This window comes from Pleurodeles waltl, chromosome 7 (genome assembly GCF_031143425.1).
Source record: "Pleurodeles waltl isolate 20211129_DDA chromosome 7, aPleWal1.hap1.20221129, whole genome shotgun sequence".
In the NCBI taxonomy this organism is placed as follows: Eukaryota; Metazoa; Chordata; class Amphibia; order Caudata; family Salamandridae; genus Pleurodeles; species Pleurodeles waltl.
Genome location: NC_090446.1, coordinates 811,781,496 through 811,803,431, shown reverse-complemented (window position 1 = coordinate 811,803,431; position 21,936 = coordinate 811,781,496). Strand labels below are relative to the sequence as shown.

Genomic DNA, 21,936 nt, shown 5'->3' with positions numbered 1-21,936 from the left:
TTTTGTCACAATCCCTTTGGGGATTTTTAACATGTCAGGAGAATCTCTGACCCTATTTATATTGCTGCCACCATTGATGGGTCCTAGGCCCATCTCTTGTCTTTCCCTTTCTATGGCTAGGAGCTGTCTCTCTAAAGCCAATCTTTTGGCCATCCTGGCTAACAGGAGGTCATCTTCACTGAGAGCATCCTCAGTGATTTCAGAAATGTGGGACCCTCCTGTGAGGGACTCACTATTTCTGACTAACACAGTTGGAGACAGGACTTGAGGGGTCCTGTTCTCCCTATTTAGGACTGGAGGAGGGACATTGGCCTCCAAGTCACTAATTTCTTCCTCTGTGAGGTCATCATCAGAGGGGTTGGCTTTTTCAAACTCTGCCAACAGCTCCTGGAGCTGAATTTTGGTAGGTCTGGAGCCAATGGTTATTTTTTTGATATTACAGAGAGACCTTAGCTCCCTCATCTTAAGATGGAGGTAAGGTGTGGTGTCGAGTTCCACCACATTCATCTCTGTATCAGACATTATTTTGCTAAGAGTTGGAAGACTTTTTAAAGAATCTAAAACTGTTTCTAGAATTTAATTTCAAACTTTTAACAAACTTTTAAACTCTAAAAAGACAATGCTAAACAGGGACTTAACACACAAGGACTTTTAAGAATTTAGAAAAATTTCAATTTGCAAAAATGAATTTCTAATGACAATTTTGGAATTTGTCGTGTGATCAGGTATTGGCTGAGTAGTCCAGCAAATGCAAAGTCTTGTACCCCACCGCTGATCCACCAATGTAGGAAGTTGGCTCTGTATGTGCTATTTCAAAGTAAGGAATAGCATGCACAGAATCCAAGGGTTCCCCTTAGAGGTAAAATAGTGGTAAAAATAGATAATACTAATGCTCTATTTTGTGGTAGTGTGGTCGAGCAGTAGGCTTATCCAAGGAGTAGTGTTAAGCATTTGTTGTACATACATATAGACAATAAATGAGGTACACACACTCAGAGAGAAATCCAGCCAATAGGTTTTTATATAGAAAAATATCTTTTCTTAGTTTATTTTAAGAACCACAGGTTCAAATTCTACATGTAATATCTCATTCGAAAGGTATTGCAGGTAAGTACTTTAGGAACTTCAAATCATCAAAATTGCATGTATACTTTTCAAGTTATTCACAAATAGCTGTTTTAAAAGTGGACACTTAGTGCAATTTTCACAGTTCCTAGGGGAGGTAAGTATTTGTTAGGTTAACCAGGTAAGTAAGACACTTACAGGGCTTAGTTCTTGGTCCAAGGTAGCCCACCGTTGGGGGTTCAGAGCAACCCCAAAGTCACCACACCAGCAGCTCAGGGCCGGTCAGGTGCAGAGTTCAAAGTGGTGCCCAAAACGCATAGGCTAGAATGGAGAGAAGGGGGTGCCCCGGTTCCGGTCTGCTTGCAGGTAAGTACCCGCGTCTTCGGAGGGCAGACCAGGGGGGTTTTGTAGGGCACCGGGGGGGACACAAGTCCACACAGAAATTTCACCCTCAGCGGCGCGGGGGCGGCCGGGTGCAGTGTAGAAACCAGCGTCGGGTTCGCAATGTTAGTCTATGAGAGATCTCGGGATCTCTTCAGCGCTGCAGGCAGGCAAGGGGGGGATTCCTCGGGGAAACCTCCACTTGGGCAAGGGAGAGGGACTCCTGGGGGTCACTTCTCCAGTGAAAGTCCGGTCCTTCAGGTCCTGGGGGCTGCGGGTGCAGGGTCTCTCCCAGGCGTCGGGACTTTAGGTTCAAAGAGTCGCGGTCAGGGGAAGCCTCGGGATTCCCTCTGCAGGCGGCGCTGTGGGGGCTCAGGGGGGACAGGTTTTGGTACTCACAGTATCAGAGTAGTCCTGGGGTCCCTCCTGAGGTGTTGGATCGCCACCAGCCGAGTCGGGGTCGTCGGGTGCAGTGTTGCAAGTCTCACGCTTCTTGCGGGGAGCTTGCAGGGTTCTTTAAAGTTGCTGGAAACAAAGTTGCAGCTTTTCTTGGAGCAGGTCCGCTGTCCTCGGGAGTTTCTTGTCTTTTCGAAGCAGGGGCAGTCCTCAGAGGATGTCGAGGTCGCTGGTCCCTTTGGAAGGCGTCGCTGGAGCAGGATCTTTGGAAGGCAGGAGACAGGCCGGTGAGTTTCTGGAGCCAAGGCAGTTGTCGTCTTCTGGTCTTCCGCTGCAGGGGTTTTCAGCTGGGCAGTCCTTCTTCTTGTAGTTGCAGGAATCTAATTTTCTAGGGTTCAGGGTAGCCCTTAAATACTAAATTTAAGGGCGTGTTTAGGTCTGGGGGGTTAGTAGCCAATGGCTACTAGCCCTGAGGGTGGGTACACCCTCTTTGTGCCTCCTCCCAAGGGGAGGGGGTCACAATCCTAACCCTATTGGGGGAATCCTCCATCTGCAAGATGGAGGATTTCTAAAAGTTAGAGTCACTTCAGCTCAGGACACCTTAGGGGCTGTCCTGACTGGCCAGTGACTCCTCCTTGTTGCTTTCTTTGTTCCCTCCAGCCTTGCCGCCAAAAGTGGGGGCCGTGGCCGGAGGGGGCGGGCAACTCCACTAAGCTGGAGTGCCCTGCTGGGCTGTGACAAAGGGGTGAGCCTTTGAGGCTCACCGCCAGGTGTCACAGCTCCTGCCTGGGGGAGGTGTTAGCATCTCCACCCAGTGCAGGCTTTGTTACTGGCCTCAGAGTGACAAAGGCACTCTCCCCATGGGGCCAGCAACATGTCTCTGGTGTGGCAGGCTGCTGGAACTAGTCAGCCTACACAGACAGTCGGTTAAGTTTCAGGGGGCACCTCTAAGGTGCCCTCTGGGGTGTATTTTGCAATAAAATGTACACTGGCATCAGTGTGCATTTATTGTGCTGAGAAGTTTGATACCAAACTTCCCAGTTTTCAGTGTAGCCATTATGGTGCTGTGGAGTTCGTGCTTGACAAACTCCCAGACCATATACTCTTATGGCTACCCTGCACTTACAATGTCTAAGGTTTTGTTTAGACACTGTAGGGGTACCATGCTCATGCACTGGTACCCTCACCTATGGTATAGTGACCCTGCCTTAGGGCTGTAAGGCCTGCTAGAGGGGTGTCTTACCTATACTGCATAGGCAGTGAGAGGCTGGCATGGCACCCTGAGGGGAGTGCCATGTCGACTTACTCGTTTTGTCCTCACTAGCACACACAGGCTGGCAAGCAGGGTGTCTGTGCTGAGTGAGAGGTCTCCAGGGTGGCATAAGACATGCTGCAGCCCTTAGAGACCTTCCTTGGCATCAGGGCCCTTGGTACTAGAAGTACCAGTTACAAGGGACTTATCTGGATGCCAGGGTCTGCCAATTGTGGATACAAAAGTACAGGTTAGGGAAAGAACACTGGTGCTGGGGCCTGGTTAGCAGGCCTCAGCACACTTTCAATTGTAAACATAGCATCAGCAAAGGCAAAAAGTCAGGGGGCAACCATGCCAAGGAGGCATTTCCTTACAACAAAGATATGTCACACATTAAGAGGTACCCTGGCCAGGCAGCTAGTCTCACTTTGTCAGATAGCTTGCTTAGTAGCAATTCTTTCACCTTCTGTCTAGAACATTTTCCTGAGCCCTCTTCATTATCGGGTGTTACAGCGCCTAAAAGCTGCCCATCTTTGCAGGGGTCTAACTTACTCACAAATGGTCTCCCTTTCCGATGAAGTGAAGGAAGTAATCTAAAGAAAATTTCTTTTTTTTTCTTCAGAAAAATGCAGAAAAAAGGGGCTGCAGAACAAAGCATGTGTTTTTTTTTGTGGTAGTAAAATCACCATCTTCCCAGCTTTCAGGAACAGGCAGACGTGAATCAGAAAAGCACATTTTTCAACACAATTTTGGCATTTTACTGGGACATAGCCCATTTTCACTATTTTTTGTGCTTTCAGCCTCCTTCCAGTTAGTGCCAGAAATGAGTGTGAAACCAGTGCTGGATCCCAGACAGCTAAACATTTCTGAAAAGTAGACAAAATTCTGAATTCAGCAAGTGTTCATTTATGTAGATCATTCAAGTTTTTCCTACAGAAAGTAACAGCTGAAATAAAAAAATATATATTGAAATTGAGGTTAAAAAAACAGCCATTTCTGTCCACGTTTTCTTCTATAACTTTTTCCAGCTATGGCAGAATTTTTAAAGCAATATTCCATTATGTCTGCTTGACTCTTCTGGTTACGGTGATATATAGGGCTTGTATGTTCATCAAGAACCCTAGGTACCCAGAGTCAATAAATGAGCTGCACCTTGCAATGGGTTTTCATTGTATACCGGGTATACAGCAATTCATTTGGTGAAATCTAAAGAGTGAAAAATTGGTATCAAGGAAGCCTTTGTATTTCCAAAATGGGCACAAGATATAGCTCTTAATTCCGGGGTCCCCTACTAGCATGTGAATTAGAGAGCATTTCTCAAATAGACTTCTTTTTTTAACATTCTTACATTTGGAAGGAAAAAATGTGGAGAAAGACAAGGGGCAATGACACTTGTTCTTCTATTCTGTGTTTCCCCAAGTCTCCTGATAAAAACAGTACCTCACTTATGTGGGTAGGCCTAGAGCCCACAACAGGAAATGCAACATGGACACATCACATTTTTACTTTGAAATCTGACTTGTTTTTTGGAAAGTGCCTAGCTGTGAATTTTGGCCTCTAGCTCAGCCGGAACCTAGGGAAACCTACCAAACCTGTGCATTATTAAAAACTAGACACCTAGGGGAATCCAGGATGGGGTGACTTGTGGGGCTCTCACCAGGTTCTGTTACCCAGAATCCTTTGCAACCCTCAAACTTTGGCAAAAAAAACACTTTTCCCTCATATTTCGGTGCTGCAAAGTTCTGGAATCTGAGAGGAGACACAAATTTCCTTCCACCCAGCATTCCCCCAAGTCTCCCGATAAAAATGGTACCTCAGTTGTGTGGGTAGGCCTAGTGCCCATGTCAGGAATGAATCACGCAATGGTCAATGTTAGTCCTTACATGAGGGCAACTGTTGACCCTGGGGTGATCTATCCTTGGCGCAGGCACTAGGTACAGGCTCTCAAGTGGGGTAGCGTTTTTATCAGGACAGGTGGGGAAACACTGGGTGGTAGGAATTTTGTGGATCCCAGCATATTCCTGTAGTTTGTGCCACAGAAATGCAAGGAAAAATAGACTTTGTAATTCAACATTTCACCTTTGCAGGGTATTTGTGTAAGAAAACTTTGGGGAATCCACACAAGCAAACACCTATGTGGACTCCCCGTGTGTCTAGTTTCCAGAAATGTTTGTTTTTGGTAGGGTTCCTTAAATGGCCGCTGAGCCCAGGACCAAAAACGCAGGTGCCTTCCTTACAAAACCAGGTTGTTTTGTGATAGATAATTTTGGTGTCTCCACAATACGATTTGGGCGGTGGAATTTGGGGCTGAACTAAATTGGGGAGCTCCCAAGAGAGCACTCTCTCTGTGCTTGCCACCACATGCACCTTTTCTCTGGGTTGGGCTAATCTGCTGTTGTCCCTCTACACAGACTGTGCTTGCGAAGGGACAGCAGGACTGTCCTCATCACCTCCCTCAATCACTGGAAGAGAAGTTGTCGGATGGGACTCTGACGACTGAAAAATCATTCCCATTGTCCCGTCCCTCAGATGCTGTCTCAGGATCTGCTGTCTCAGTCTCTGATTCTACGTCAGAGCTGTCCTCTATAGCCCGAGTTAGGGCTTGAGCAGTAGTCATCCAACGAGACACCATCTCTGCTACTGGCTAAACTGTCACTCTAAAACACTAGCCTATATATACAGTCACAAAATTGCTGGTGGGTGTGTTTGTGATGCATGCAGCAGTAAAGGTCACCTTACCTTCGCTTCTTCCCGCAATCAGAATGTTCTCTCAAGACACTCAAAAAAACAAAACAAAAAACACACTATTGCCTCACCTTGTCACATACCAATCATCATAGTCTTTAGCGCCTCTAGCACCCAGTCCAACTATTATTATTGGTGCTCCCACTCCCATGACCTCCTCCTCGGATTCCATCTCTACCACCAAGCAAAAGTGCCCTTCTTCTTTCCATAACCCCCTCGCAAATACATTTCATTTGTATTATAGTGCAGATAATGGCTGGCTTTACTAATCCACTCAGCTATTCACATAAAATACAGATATGATCTTTGCAGTAGGCATATAAACCTTCTGCGCTGCTTTATGGCATCAAAACTGCCACTAAACAAAAGTCAGATCCTTTTCTAGCATATATATATATATATATATATATGTTCGATGGCATGTGTAGCTGCAGGTACACATGCTATGCATAGTCTGCCATCTAGTGTTTGGCTCGTAGTGTTACAAGTTTTTTTTCTTCGAAGAAGTGTTTTCAAGTCACAGGATCGAGTGACTCCTCCTCTTCGGCTCCATTGCGCATGGGCATCGACTCCATGTTAGATTGTTTTCTTTCCGCCATCGGGTTCGGACGTGTTTCTTTTCTCGCTGATAGTTTGAGTCGGAAAAGTTAGAAAACTCGCTAATTCTCGTCGGTATTGTTTTGATCGCGTACCATCTTCCATCGACACTTCGGTACCGTCGGGTCAAATATCTTTTCTCGCCCTTCGGGGCGCCCACGCCCACCTCGGACCTAGTCGGGCCGACAGCGTGGAAGCATCATGGACCGGACCCCATTCCACGCAAAAAATCATCTCGTCTGTAATCTCTATCTCTCCCCTGACCATTGGAAAGAAAATTGCGAGGCCTGCAGATCCTTCCGTTCCAAGAAGACTCTCCGAGACAGAAGAGCACAGAGACTCGAGATGGCGTCCAAGAGCACCGAACGCCTCAACGTCTAGGAGGAGGAGATCATGCTCACGGCAGTCTCCGTCCGAGGGTCCGACTCCAAACAGGAATCCGAGGAGGACAGACCGGTCACGGCAGGACAGCACGTGAGTACGCCTTCCCCAGCCAAGCCCAAACATAAGGCCTTGGGAACGCCACTGCCGGAAGGCCATGGCTCGACCCGTATAAGGACCTTCAGTGACAAACCAACAACTTCTGCACCGAAAAAGGCCACGCCACCCAATCCTTCGGACTCGAGCCGAAGCTCTGTCTCCGACACTATCAGGCATCGATCCTTCGAGTCGAAACATCAAAAATCGCTTTCGAAGCCGAGACCAACATCCACTCCCAGGAGTTCGATACCGAAAAAAACAGCTTCGGAGCTGAAAAGGCCAATTTATACAGAGGAACATGGACTTTCGCAAGCACTTAAAGAAAGCCATTGATCCACTGAGGAACATACACAAATGGAGGATATAGATGAAAGGCAAGCCAGGATTCACATCCACAAGGACACTGGCAAAATTATAACACCACCTCCTCTGAAGCCTAAGAGGAAATTGGCCTTTCAGGAACAATTGGACACTGCTCAGCCACTGGCTAAAAGCCCACAATCTAGACAAAAATCTCCACCTCCTCAATTTTCTCCTCCTCACTCTCCTCACTTGCTTATCTCTCCCCCTACTACTCCCACACCTGTACAATCTCCTGTACATTCGTTTGATTCACAGCAAGACCATGTGGATCCATGGGATCTGTATGATCCAGATCTCATACCAGATAACAACCCAGACTGCTATCCCTCTAAGCCAGAGGTCTTCAAACTCTAGGGGGGCCTGAAGTGATCCCAGGGTGGGGCCCAGACTCTGGCCAAAATAAATATTATACAGATAACAGGCCTTTGTTTCAAGCAAAAGCATGTTATTGCAGTTTTAAAAAGGTAACAGTACTTAACTGCAATGTTTAAATAGGTTTAGACATATTTAAACATTGCCATGTTTATAAAATAATTGTGAAAAATTCTGAGGGGGGGCCCAATGATTTCTATTTTTCAACTGGGGGGCGTGGTATTAAAAAGTTTGGAGACCCTTGCTCTAAGCCATCACCACCAGAGGATAGTACCGGATATACTCAGGTCTTAGCTAGGGCGGCATCCTACCACAATGATGCCATGCACACTGAGCCCTTAGAGGATGACTTCCTTTTTAACACACTATCCTCTACACAAACCACCTATCAGTCGCTTCCCATCCTTCCAGGCATGTTAAAGCATGCACACCAAATATTCCAACAGCCAGTGAAGGCTAGGATAATTACTCCTAGAGTAGAGAAAAAGTATAAGCCGCCTCCCTCTGATCCTGCCTTTATTACACAACAATAGCCTCCCGACTCTGTAGTTGTAGGCGCGGCTAGGAAAAGAGCAAATTCGCAGTCATCAGGGGATGCACCCCCCCCAAGACAAGGATAGCAGAAAATTTGATGCTGAGGGCAAAAGGGTGGCTTCGTAGGCAGCCAACCAGTGGAGGATAGCCAACTCCCAAGCACTGTTGGCTAGATATGATAGGGCCCACTGGGATGAGATAAAGGATATAATACAGCATCTCCCCAAAGACCAACAAAAAAGGGCGCAACAAATAGTTGAGGAAGGGCAGGCTATTACAAACAACCAAATCAGGTCAGCCCTAGACTCTGCAGACACAGCAGCTAGAACAATCAACACTGCTGTCACTATATGAAGACATGCATGGCTTAGGTCTTCAGGATTTAAAGTTGAAATTCAACAGGCTGTCCTTAATATGCTGTTTAACCAAAAACTGCTTTTTGGCCCCGAAATAGACACAGCTATTGAGAAAATGAAGAAAGATTCGGACACCGCTAAAGCCATGGGTGCTTTGTATACAACGCGTCTTTTCGTAGGCCACAATACAGAGGTGGATTTAGAACCCAAACACCTGAGGCATCCACCTCACAAACAAAGTCAACCTACCAACCTCAATATCAAAGAGGTGGATTCAAAGGCACTTACAGAGGCCAATACCCCAGAGGCAGGGGAAAATATCAATCAACCAAACAAGCCTCACAACAGCCAAAGCAGTGACTTAATCCATCCCTTCCCAACTCACACCTCACCTGTAGGGGGAAGACTGCAAAGTTTCCACACCCATTGTCTACACATTACAACAGATAACTGGGTATTATCTATTATCCGCAATGGCTATTGCATAGAATTGGCACAAATTCCCCCAAATATTACACCAAAACTACACAACCTCTCCACGCAACATATCGCCATGTTGCAAGATGAAGTAAAATCTCCATTACTCAAACAAGCAATAGAGCTTTTGCCACAAGATCAAATAGGAACAGGAGTCTACTCACTGTATTTCTTCATCCCCAAAAAGGACGGAACCTTAAGACCAATATTAGATCTCAGAACCCTCAATCTTTACATCATGTCAGAACACTTTCACATGGTAACACTACAGGATGTGGTCCCACTGCTCCAGCAGCACGATTTCATGGTAACATTAGACCTCAAGGATGCGTATTTTCACATTCCCATTCATCCAGCGCACAGAAAATCTCTCAGGTTTGTAACTCAGGGAACACATTATCAGTTCAAAGTGTTACCTTTCGGAATATCAAAAGATCCCAGAGTATTCACAAAATGCCTGGAAGTAGTAGCAGCCTACCTAAGAAGACAACACATTCATGTCTTCTCATATCTCGACGATTGGCTAATAAAATCCAACAGTCATACACAGTGTCAAAAACATACGCATTATGTAATTCAGACCCCACACACCCTAGGGTTCTCCATAAACTACCAAAAATCACACCTACAACCTGTGCAAATTCAACAGTATTTAGGAGCCACGCTAAATACACAAACGGCACTTTCAAAGCCCAAGTCCACAAAGAATACAAGCATTTCGCAATATATTGACACAAATACAGCCAGCCCAACAGCACACTGTCAAATTTGTCATGAAACTGTTGGGCATGATGGCATCCTGTATCACCATTGTCCCACATGCAAGACTAAACATGCAGCCTCTACAACAGTGCCTTGCATAGCAATGGTCACAGGGTCAACCTCACGATCTGTTGTTGATAGACTGCCAAACACGCAAATCACTTCACTGGTGGAATTCCGCAAACCTAAACAAAGGGCGGCCTTTTCAAGACCCTGTGCCTCAGACCATACTTACAACAGATGCATCAATGATTGGCTGGGGGGCACACCCAAACAATCACAACATTCAAGGACAATGGGACACCAAACACAGACAGTTTCACATAAATCACCTAGAATTGTTAACCGTATTCCTAGCACTCAAAGCTTTTCAGCCTCTTCTCACTCACAAGAACATCCTTCTCAAAACAGACAACATGACAACAATGTATTACCTAAACAAACAAGGAGGGACCCATTCATCCCAACGCTCCCTCCTAGCCCAAAAGATTTGGCAATGGGCAATCCACAACACCATTCACCTGGTAGCACAATGCATTCCTGGGATACACAACCAATTGGCAGATGTTCTCAGCCGAGATCATCAACAAACACACGAGTGGGAGATTCATCCCCAAGTGCTTCAGCTATACTTTCACCACTGGGGAACACCAGACATAGATCTATTCGCCACCAGTGAAAACGCAAAATGCTAAAACTTCGCATCCAGGTACCCACATCCCCTATCCAAGGGCAATGCTCTATGGATAAATTGGTCAGGGATATTTGCTTACGCTTTTCCCCCTCTCCCGCTCATTCCATTTCTAGTCAACAAACTGCATCAAAATAAACTCAAACTCATACTCATAGCGCCGATGTGGGCACGTCAACCCTGGTACACAACGCTATTAGACCTGTCAGTAGTACCACATATCAAACTCCCAAACTGACCAGATCTGTTAACACGAAACAAACAACTGATCAGGCATCCAAATCCCAACATACTCAATCGAACACAGTTCCTTATTTAGAGTCCCTCAAAGCCTTCAGGGAAGGATTAAAACGCATCATTCCACCTAGAACACCTCCTGTACCTTCGTGGAATCTAAACATAGTGCTCACATGACTTATGGGTCCACCATTTGAACCTATGCACTCATGCCAGATTCAATACTTGACATGGAAAGTTGCATCCTATTTGCAATTCCTTCATTAAGAAGAGTTAGTGAAATCCAAGCTTTCACAGTTCAACAACTGTTCATACAAGTACATAAACATAAAGTTGTACTTCGAACAAACCCAAAATTTCTACCAAAAGTTATATCACCATTTCATATCAATCAAACAGTGGAACTACCAGTCTTCTTCCCACAGCCAGACTCTGTAACAGAAAGAGCTCTGCATACATTAGATATTAAAAGAGCCTAAATGTATCACATAGATAGGACAAAATCATTTAGGAAAACCAAACAGTTATTTGTAGCGTTCCAAAAACCACATACTGGTAACCCTATTTCAAAACAAGGGTTAGCAATATGGATAGTAATATGCATCCAAACATGTTACCTTAAAGCTAAAAGGCAGCTCTTAGTTTCACCTAAAGCACATTCCACACACAAAAAGGGGCTACAATGGCTTTCTTAGGAAACATACCAATGGCCGAAATTTGTAAAGCAGCCACTTGGTCAACACCACATACATTTACCACGCATTACTGTTTAGATGTGTTAGCAACACAGCAAGCCACAGTAGGACAAGCTGTACTAAGAACACTATTTCAAACAACTTCAACTCCTACAGGCTAACCACCGCTTTTATGGGAGGTAAAACTGCTTTGTAGTCTGTGCATAGCATGTGTATCTGCAGCTACACTTGCCATCGAACTGCAAATGTCACTTACCCAGTGTACATCTGTTCGTGACATGTTCCGCAGCAGAGTCACATGCACCCTCCCACCTCCGCCGGAGCCTGTAGCCGTTTAAGTTCATCATTCACTTGTACATATGTATGTGTATGTATGTATGTGTGTGTGTATATATATATATATATATATATATATATATTCAATGGCATGTGTAGCTGCAGATACACATGCTGTGCACAGTCCGCCATCTGGTGTTGGGCTCGGAGTGTTACAAGTTGTTTTTCTTCGAAGAAGTCTTTTCGAGTCACGAGACCGAGGGACTCCTCCCATTTCGAGTCCATTGCGCATGGGCGTCGACTCCATCTTAGATTGTTTTTTTTCCGCCATCGGGTTCGGACGTGTTCCTTTTCGCTCCGTGTTTCGGGACGGAAAGTTAGTTAGAATCTCGAAAAAAAAATCGTCGGTATTGTTTGCGTTCGGTATCAGGTTAGTTAGAACAAATCGACACCGAATTCTGAAGAGCTCCGGTGGCCCTTCGGGGTTTTTTCGATCCCCCGTCGGGGCCTGGTCGGCCCGGCCACGTGCGACTTCAAGGCTCATGGAACGGACCCCATTCCGCTTCTGCCCAAAATGCCATCACAAATATCCGTATACGGATCACCATCTGGTCTGTAACTTGTGCTTGTCCCCCGAGCACAAGGAGGATACTTGTGAGGCCTGTCGAGCGTTTCGGTCGAGGAAGACGCTGAGAGACCGAAGAGCCAGGAGACTACAAATGGCGTCCACGCCGACAGGTCAAGATCGTTTCGAGGAGGAAGAAGAAGCTTTCTCCATCCGCGAGTCGGATTCTGAAGAACTCGACGCCGAAGAAACACATCAAACCGTGAGTAAGACGTCGAAAATCAAGACTCACGAGAAGTCCACAAAAGCCCAGGGGACGCCACCGCCAACAGGCCATGGCTTAACCCGAAAACTAGGTGACCGATCCAAGGCACCGAAAAAGGGCATGCTGGTGTCGAAGTCATCCGACTCCGGTCGAGATACCGCCACACAGCAACCTCGGAGCCGAGACAGCGGCTCCGAGAAACTTCGGCACAGACAGCGGCACCGAAGAATTTCGGCACCGAGACACCATGCCGAAAACAAAGAAGGTTTCTTCGGAGCCTAAAAAGACTTCCGAAAAGGTTTCGGTTCCGAAACAGCCAGCCTCGGAGCCGAAAACTAGTTCCTATACAGAGGAACAAGGATTAACCTCCCAATTACACAGATTTGGAGAGGAGCTTCAAGCTGTAGAGCCTGACTACACACAAAGAAGGCTTCATATTCATGCGGACACAGGGAAGATAACCACTCTGCCCCCAATCAAAATAAAAAGGAAACTTGCCTTTCAACAAAAGGACAAGCAACCACAAGCAAAGGTGGCAAGGAAAACAACCCCACCACCGTCTCCACCACCATCAATACATGCATCACCAGCAACAACTCCACCACTGATGCACTCACCAGCTCATACCACAATGAGTCAGGATGATCCTGATGCATGGGACCTCTACGATGCTCCAGTGTCTGACAATAGCCCAGACTCTTATCCTACAAAACCGTCACCACCTGAGGACAGTACATCCTATACACAGGTGGTCGCAAGGGCAGCCGAGTTTCACAATGTCTCCTTACATTCGGAACCAATTGAGGATGACTTTCTCTTTAACACCCTATCCTCCACCCATAGCCAGTATCAATGCCTTCCCATGCTCCCAGGAATGCTAAGACATTCAAAACAAATTTTTCAGGATCCAGTTAAAGGCAGAGCCATAACTCCAAGGGTGGAGAAAAAATATAAGCCACCGCCCACAGATCCAATATATATTACAACACAACTAACACCAGACTCAGTAGTTGTGGGGGCAGCTCGTAAGAGAGCCAACTCTCATACCTCAGGCGACGCACCACCTCCAGACAAGGAGAGCCGCAAATTTGATGCTGCGGGAAAAAGGGTTGCAGCACAAGCAGCAAATCAGTGGCGTATTGCCAATTCACAAGCACTTTTGGCAAGATACGACAGGGCTCACTGGGATGAAATGCAACATTTCATCGAACACTTACCCAAGGAGTTCCAAAAAAGAGCGCAACAGGTGGTGGAAGAGGGACAAAGTATCTCAAATAATCAGATACGGTCTTCCATGGATGCAGCAGATACAGCTGCAAGGACAATAAACACTGCAGTCACAATACGAAGGCACGCATGGCTGTGCACTTCTGGGTTCAAACCGGAAATCCAGCAGGCTGTGCTCAATATGCCGTTTAATGAACAGCAATTGTTTGGGCCGGAGGTAGACACTGCCATCGAAAAACTCAAAAAGGACACCGATACAGCCAAAGCCATGGGCGCACTCTACTCCCCGCAGAGCAGAGGCACATTTCGGAAAACACCTTTTAGGGGAGGGTTTCGAGGTCAACCCACAGAAACCACAACCTCACAAACAAGGCCTTCCTACCAGGGTCAATATCAAAGGGGAGGTTTTCGGGGGCAATTTAGAGGGGGCCAATTCCCAAGAAATAGAGGAAAATTCCAAGGCCCCAAAACCCCTCAAACTAAGCAGTGACTCACAAGTCACACACCCCCATCACATAACACCTGTGGGGGGAAGACTAAGCCAATTTTACAAACTTTGGGAGGAAATAACAACAGACACTTGGGTCTTAGCAATTATCCAGCATGGTTATTGCATAGAATTTCGCCAGTTCCCTCCAAACGTCCCACCGAAAACACACAATATTTCAAAACAACATATAGATCTTCTAGGACTAGAAGTTCAAGCATTGCTACAAAAGGACGCAATAGAATTAGTTCCAATTCAACAGAAAAACACAGGAGTTTACTCACTGTACTTTCTAATACCCAAAAAGGACAAAACTCTGAGACCAATACTAGATCTCAGAACACTAAATACCTACATCAAATCAGACCACTTTCACATGGTTGCGTTAAAAGACGTAATCCCACTGCTCAAACAGCAAGACTACATGACAACATTAGATCTAAAAGATGCGTATTTCCATATACCAATACATCCTTCACACAGGAAATACCTAAGGTTCGTATTCCAAGGAATACATTACCAATTCAAAGTGTTGCCATTTGGAATAACAACTGCGCCAAGAGTTTTTACAAAATGCCTGGCAGTAGTAGCTGCACATATCAGAAGGCAGCAAATACATGTGTTCCCGTACTTAGACGACTGGTTAATCAAAACCAACACGCTAAGACAATGTTCACAGCACACAAACTACGTCATACAGACCCTTCACAGGCTAGGTTTCTCGATCAACTGCGCAAAGTCACACCTTTTGCCGTGTCAAACACAGCAATACTTAGGAGCGACAATCAACACAGCAAAAGGGATTGCCACTCCAAGTCCACAAAGGGTTCAAACATTTCACAATGTAATACAGGCCATGTATCCGACTCAAAAGATACAAGTCAAAATGGTAATGAAACTCCTAGGCATGATGTCTTCATGCATAGCCATTGTCCCAAACGCAAGATTGCACATGCGGCCCTTACAACAGTGCCTAGCATCACAATGGTCACAAGCACAGGGTCAACTTCTAGATCTGGTGTTGATAGACCGCCAAACATACATCTCGCTTCTATGGTGGAACAGTACAAATTTAAACAGAGGGCGGCCTTTCCAAGACCCAGTGCCACAATACGTCATAACGACGGATGCTTCCATGACAGGGTGGGGAGCACACCTCAATCAACACAGCATCCAAGGACAATGGGACATACATCAGAGGCAGTTTCACATAAATCACTTAGAACTGTTGGCAGTATTTCTAGCGCTGAAAGCATTTCAACCCATCATAACCCAAAAATACATTCTTGTCAAAACAGACAACATGACAACAATGTATTATCTAAACAAACAAGGAGGGACACACTCGACACAGTTGTGCCTCCTAACACAAAAAATATGGCATTGGGCGATTCACAACCACATTCGCCTAATAGCACAATTTATTCCAGGGATTCAGAACCAGTTGGCAGACAATCTCTCTCGAGATCACCAACAAACCCACGAATGGGAAATTCACCCCCAAATACTAAACAATTACTTTCAAATTTGGGGAACACCTCAAATAGATCTATTTGCAACAAAAGAAAACTCTAAATGCCAAAACTTCGCATCCAGGTACCCACAAGATCAATCCCAAGGCAATGCTCTATGGATGAACTGGTCAGGGATATTTGCGTACGCTTTTCCCCCTCTCCCTCTCCTTCCATATCTAGTAAACAGGTTGAGTCAAAACAAACTCAAACTCATACTAATAGCACCAACATGGGCAAGGCAACCTTGGTACACAACACTACTAGACCTTTCAGCCTCATGTCAAACTACCCAACAGACCAGATCTGTTAACACAACACAAACAACAGATCCGACATCCAAATCCAGCATCGTTGAATCTAGCAATTTGGCTCCTGAAATCCTAGAATTCGGGCACTTAGACCTCACACAGGAATGTATGGAGGTCATAAAACAAGCTAGGAAACCTACCACTAGACACTGTTATGCAAATAAGTGTAAAAGATTTGTTTATTACTGCCATAATAATCAAATTCAACCTTTACACGCATCTGCAAAAGAAATAGTAGGATACTTACTACATTTGCAAAAATCTAACCTAGCTTTTCTTTCCATTAAAATACATCTTACGGCAATTTCTGCTTACCTACAAATTACGCACTCAATTTCACTGTTTAGGATACCAGTCATAAAGGCGTTTATGGAAGGCCTAAAGAGAATTATACCACCAAGAACACCACCAGTTCCTTCATGGAACCTCAACATTGTCCTAACACGACTCATGGGTCCACCTTTTGAGACCATGCACTCTTGTGAAATGCAATACTTAATGTGGAAAGTTGCATTTTTAATTGCCATCACATCTCTAAGAAGAGTGAGTGAGATTCAAGCATTTACCATTCAAGAACCATTTATTCAAATACACAAAAATAGAGTTGTTCTACGGACCAATCCTAAATTTTTACCAAAAGTAATCTCACCGTTCCACCTAAATCAAACGGTAGAATTACCAGTGTTCTTCCCACAACCAGATTCGGTAGCCGAAAGAGCACTACATACATTAGACATCAAAAGAGCACTAATGTACTACATTGACAGAACAAAACTAATTCGAAAGACAAAACAATTATTTGTCGCCTTTCAAAAACCTCATACAGGAAATCCAATTTCAAAACAAGGCATTGCTAGATGGATAGTTAAGTGCATTCAAACCTGCTATCTTAAAGCTAAAAGAGAACTGCCTATTACACCAAAGGCGCACTCAACCAGAAAGAAAGGTGCTACCATGGCCTTTCTAGGAAATATTCCAATGAACGAAATATGTAAGGCAGCAACATGGTCTACGCCTCATACATTTACCAAGCACTACTGTGTAGATGTGCTAACTGCACAATAAGCAACAGTAGGTCAAGCTGTATTAAGAACATTATTTCAGACTACTTCAACTCCTACAGGCTGAACCACCGCTTTTGGGGAGATAACTGCTTACTAGTCTATGCACAGCATGTGTATCTGCAGCTACACATGCCATCGAACGGAAAATGTCACTTACCCAGTGTACATCTGTTCGTGGCATTAGTCGCTGCAGATTCACATGCGCCCACCCGCATCCCCGGGAGCCTGTAGCCGTTTAGAAGTAGATCTTAAACATTTGTAAATATATTACTTAAAACTTTATTATGTACATACGCATTCACTCCATTGCATGGGCACTATTACTAGCATACACAACTCCTACCTCACCCTCTGCGGGCAAAACAATCTAAGATGGAGTCGACGCCCATGCGCAATGGACTCGAAATGGGAGGAGTCCCTCGGTCTCGTGACTCGAAAAGACTTCTTCGAAGAAAAACAACTTGTAACACTCCGAGCCCAACACCAGATGGCGGACTGTGCACAGCATGTGAATCTGCAGCGACTAATGCCACGAACAGATGTACACTGGGTAAGTGACATTTTCCATATATATATATATTCCATTTGCATGGATATCTCTTTTCTTTATTCTCTATCACTCCTACCTTACCCTCTGCGGGAAAACAATCTAACATGGAGTCGATGCCCATGCGCAATGGAGCCGGAGAGGAGGAGTCACTCGATCCTGTGACTCAAAAACACTTCTTCGAAGAAAAACAACTTGTAACACTCCAAGCCCAGCACTAGATGACAGACTATGCATAGCATGTGAATCTGCAGCAGAACATGCCACGAACAGATGTACACTGGGTAAGTGACATTTTCCATATGTGTGTGTGTGTGTGTGTGAGTGTGTGTGAAGAGATCACTTTTATATTTTATATGTGTGTGTGGGTTCCCTGGGGGCCGATCGCAGACTCACGCATTGACAAAATTGATATATATATATATATATATATATATATATATCTCTCTCTCTCTCTCTCTCTCTGTATATATATTATGTCTATCTGTATAGATGGATATATCTATTTAGCTACATCTATATATAGATCTATATATTTTTTTAATAGCTGCATGGTTTCTGGGGGGACATCGTGGCCCCAGGGAAACCATACAGCTATTAAAAACAAATTGCCCCCACAGGGGGTCAGCCCTGCTCATGGGCAACCCCCTGTCAATTTCATGCAAAAATTATTCTTATTTATTTTTTTAAAGTCATTTTTAATCCCTGGTGGGGGCTTGATCAGTGGCCGACGCCCACACCTATAGGGTTAATAGAATTAAAACTTTCTGTTACGATAGCTAGGAAATGATTTATTAGGCCACAGTTCCATACACCTATTAGACAGGTGAAATTATTTTCTTTGGTCTTTTATCCTCTTTCTTGAAGATCTTGTTGCTGTTTATTATATTATGTATTTGCCTATTTTGTTGCGAATGCCCATGTAGTTCCAGTGGACAATAGGAAGAGCTCTTACAGAACAAAAAGTAACATCCAAAATCACTACAAAAAATCAAGTGTAACCATACACTGGATGGAACACAAACATATTAGTCAAATACAGTTTCAGATTCTGAAAATAGTTCATCACCATTCAGATACATACAACAGCAAAAAACTTCTTTAAAGAGATATATTTTGGATAAAGTCATTGAACACTTTACAGCTGAGTGGGATGAATGAGACACTAGAGATGTCATCTTTTCTTTGATATACAGGGTCAGGTTTATTTCTTTCTCTATAGTTCATTAATTGTTTTCAGGTGTCTGATAAATTCATTGAATTAGTCATATTGTATTGATTACCATCATTGTGTTTTAACTGATTTGACTACATTTGAGAATTCCTATCAGTGGATAGTAGTAAACCTTTTCATGAAGTTTAGTTTTTTGCTATTTAAAAATCACATATTTCTACTTCATACCAATTGTTATTGCACTTGTTCTTCTTTACTCTCTCAATCATTTCTTCACTAGACTCTTTTTTTTAATCCAAGATGGCTCCCATTTTAGCTAATAGGCACATGCGTTTGTTTCAACCATGTTGCTACTTTTTCAGTATCCTTTTTAGTGTACATTATGGGTTGGTGCACTCATTTATTTCGCTTGTTTATTTTTTCATTTTTCAAGTGATTTATTTTGTAAACATCTGTGCTTCCAGGTTCACAGCTGATGTTCACTTCTGGGTACAGAATTTGTGCACAACTCAAGTATTTACAGAGCTCTGGGATCGCAAGCATGTTTTAACTTTATCTGGAGATTCTGAGCGACCAGAGACATGGATATGAAGTAGTTTTTACTTTTTCTTACCTTTTCGATAAGTACTGCTAACATTGTTTCTTAGCTTATATTTGGTTTTCAGGTTCACTAGAGTTAGGTTTTATGGATAAAAAGTGGTGGCAGGTTGTTGCAGGGTGTCATTTTTTAACAATTAGTAGATTTGCATGCTGTCCCACATCATTGTGGAGTTTTTGAATTCATGCACTTTGATGGAGTTTTATTTTGTTCAATGGTGACATGGTTCTAAGCTCTTACTTACATACGATTAGCTGAAGCTTCGAGAATGTTTTTCACGGGTACTGTACATGTGTTTCTATTCAAATGCGATTTATTTTTTATTTTTTATGTTCTTAATTTTCTTTGCTTTAGTTTCTCCTAATGAAGGGTCTTCACAACACAAAATGCATTGGAATTTGGGCATCTTTAAATACTGGAATGTCCTGAAGACATATATGCCCTCATTACCAGATACACTGCAACAAACTATGTTTCAAATATTAAACCTTTTAAATATAGTGCTAACTTGAGGCACCTTGGTTCTTGATTATTGTTATCATTATCTCTATCAGGACATGTCAGAAAACAGAAGACTTCTCCCTCACGTGCAACTAATATGACCTCTTTTCCTCCTTTGTAGGGCTTGTTCAGTTTGACGAAGGGCGCAAGATTGTATTTCCCCCAGGATGCACAGTTCCTTTAACAATCGTGAAATCTGATGGAGGGTACACATATGATACATCAGATCTTGCTGCCCTCAAGCAAAGGCTGTTCGAGGAGAAGGGTAACATTCTCATCTATGTGGTTGACAGTGGACAGGTCAGTCAAGACAGTGTTTTCTAAAGCATTAATTTACCAGAACTGTTAATCTGTTAACCGTTAATGTTTTGATATGATATTGTTAGAAATTGGGTTTTTGGTTGGCAGCCAGGTTGCCCTCTGTCCAAGCAAGAACCCTCACTCTAGTCAGGGTAAGTCACACACAATCCAAAATCAGCCTGTGCCCACCCTCTGGTAGCTTGGCACGAGTAGTCAGGCTTAACTTAGAAGGCAATGTGTAAAGCATTTGTGCAATAAATCATACAATACCATAATATAACACCACAAAAATACACCACACAGTGTTTAGAAAAATATATAATATTTATCTGGGTATTTTCAGGTCAAAACGATCAAAGATGCAATATGAATTTGTAAAGATATCACTGAAAAGTGATATAAAGTGTCTTAAGTCTTTAAAAAGCAAACAAAGTCTCTTTCAAGCACAAAGTACCTGGTTTCTGGTGGAAAATCTCCGCAGAGGGCCGCAGAAGAGGAGATGCGTGGAAAAATGGTGTGTGCGTCGGTTACGCCCCTTCACACACGGACTTGCGTCGTTATTTTTCACGCGGGGAGACGTGCGTCGTTCCACGGGAGGAAAAATGGTGTGTGCGTCGGTTGCGCCCCTTCCCACACGGACTTGCGTCGTTATTTTTCACTCGGGAAAGACGTGCGTCGTTTTCCGGCACGCGGACCGTCTCCTTCTATGGGTCGCGGGGATTACCAGATGTCCCGGGTCTGTGCGTGGATTCTCCTGCTTGTTTTCTGGCTGCGCGTCGTTCCGCGGGGCTGTGCGTCGAAATTTCGCTCTCACTGCAGGCGTCGCGTCGATTTCTCTTTGGAAGTCGGGCGGCGTTGTCCTTGGGAGGCCGTGCGTCGAAGTTTCAGTCGTCCCGAAGGCGTCGCGGCGATCAGCGTCGGTGTGCGGCGTTTTTCTCGCCGCGGAACAAGCTGTGCGTCGAAAATTTCGACGCACGAAGCGTCCAAGTGAAAAAGAGAAGTCTTTTTGGTCCTGAGACTTCAGGGAACTGGAGGCAAGCTCTATCCAAGCCCTTGGAGAGCACTTTTACAGCCAGACAAGAGTTCAGCAAGGCAGCAGGCCAACAGCAAGGCAGTAGTCCTTTGTAGAAAAGCAGACAGGTGAGTCCTTTGAGCAGCCAGGCAGTTCTTCTTGGCAGGATGTAGTTTCTGGTTCAGGTTTCTTCTCCAGCAAGTGTCTGATGAGGTAGGGCAGAGGCCCTGTTTTATACTAAGTTGTGCCTTTGAAGTGGGGGTGACTTCAAAGAGTGTCTAAGAAATGCACCAAGCCCCCTTTCAGTTCAATCCTGTCTGCCAGAGTCCCAGTAGGGGGAGTGGCAGTCCTTTGTGTGAGGGCAGGCCCTCCACCCTCCCAGCCCAGGAAGACCCATTCAAAATGCAGATGTATGCAAGTGAGGCTGAGTACCCTGTGTTTGGGGTGTGTCTGAGTGAATGCACAAGGAGCTGTCAACTAAACCTAGCCAGACGTGGATTGAAGGGCACAACAAGATTTTAGTGCAAAGAAATGTTCACTTTCTAAAAGTGGCATTTCTATAATAGTAATATTAAATCCGACTTCACCAGTCAGCAGGACTTTATATTACCATTCTGGCCATACTAAATATGACCTTCCTGCTTCTTTCAGATCAGCAGCTGCCACTTCAACAGTGTATGAGGGCAGCCCCAATG

At 44.5% G+C, this 21,936-nt stretch overlaps 1 protein-coding gene across 2 annotated transcripts in view; it reads left to right on the top strand.

Annotated features, from left to right (window-relative positions):
- Positions 1 to 21,936, top strand: part of RARS1 (arginyl-tRNA synthetase 1) — a 230,040-nt gene that overhangs the window by 102,406 nt on the left and 105,698 nt on the right. For both annotated transcript variants that reach the window (XM_069199348.1, XM_069199349.1), the window contains exon 10: positions 20,051 to 20,229. In XM_069199348.1, the coding sequence (XP_069055449.1) occupies positions 20,051 to 20,229 (179 nt within the window). The remainder of the gene's footprint in view (positions 1 to 20,050; positions 20,230 to 21,936) is intronic.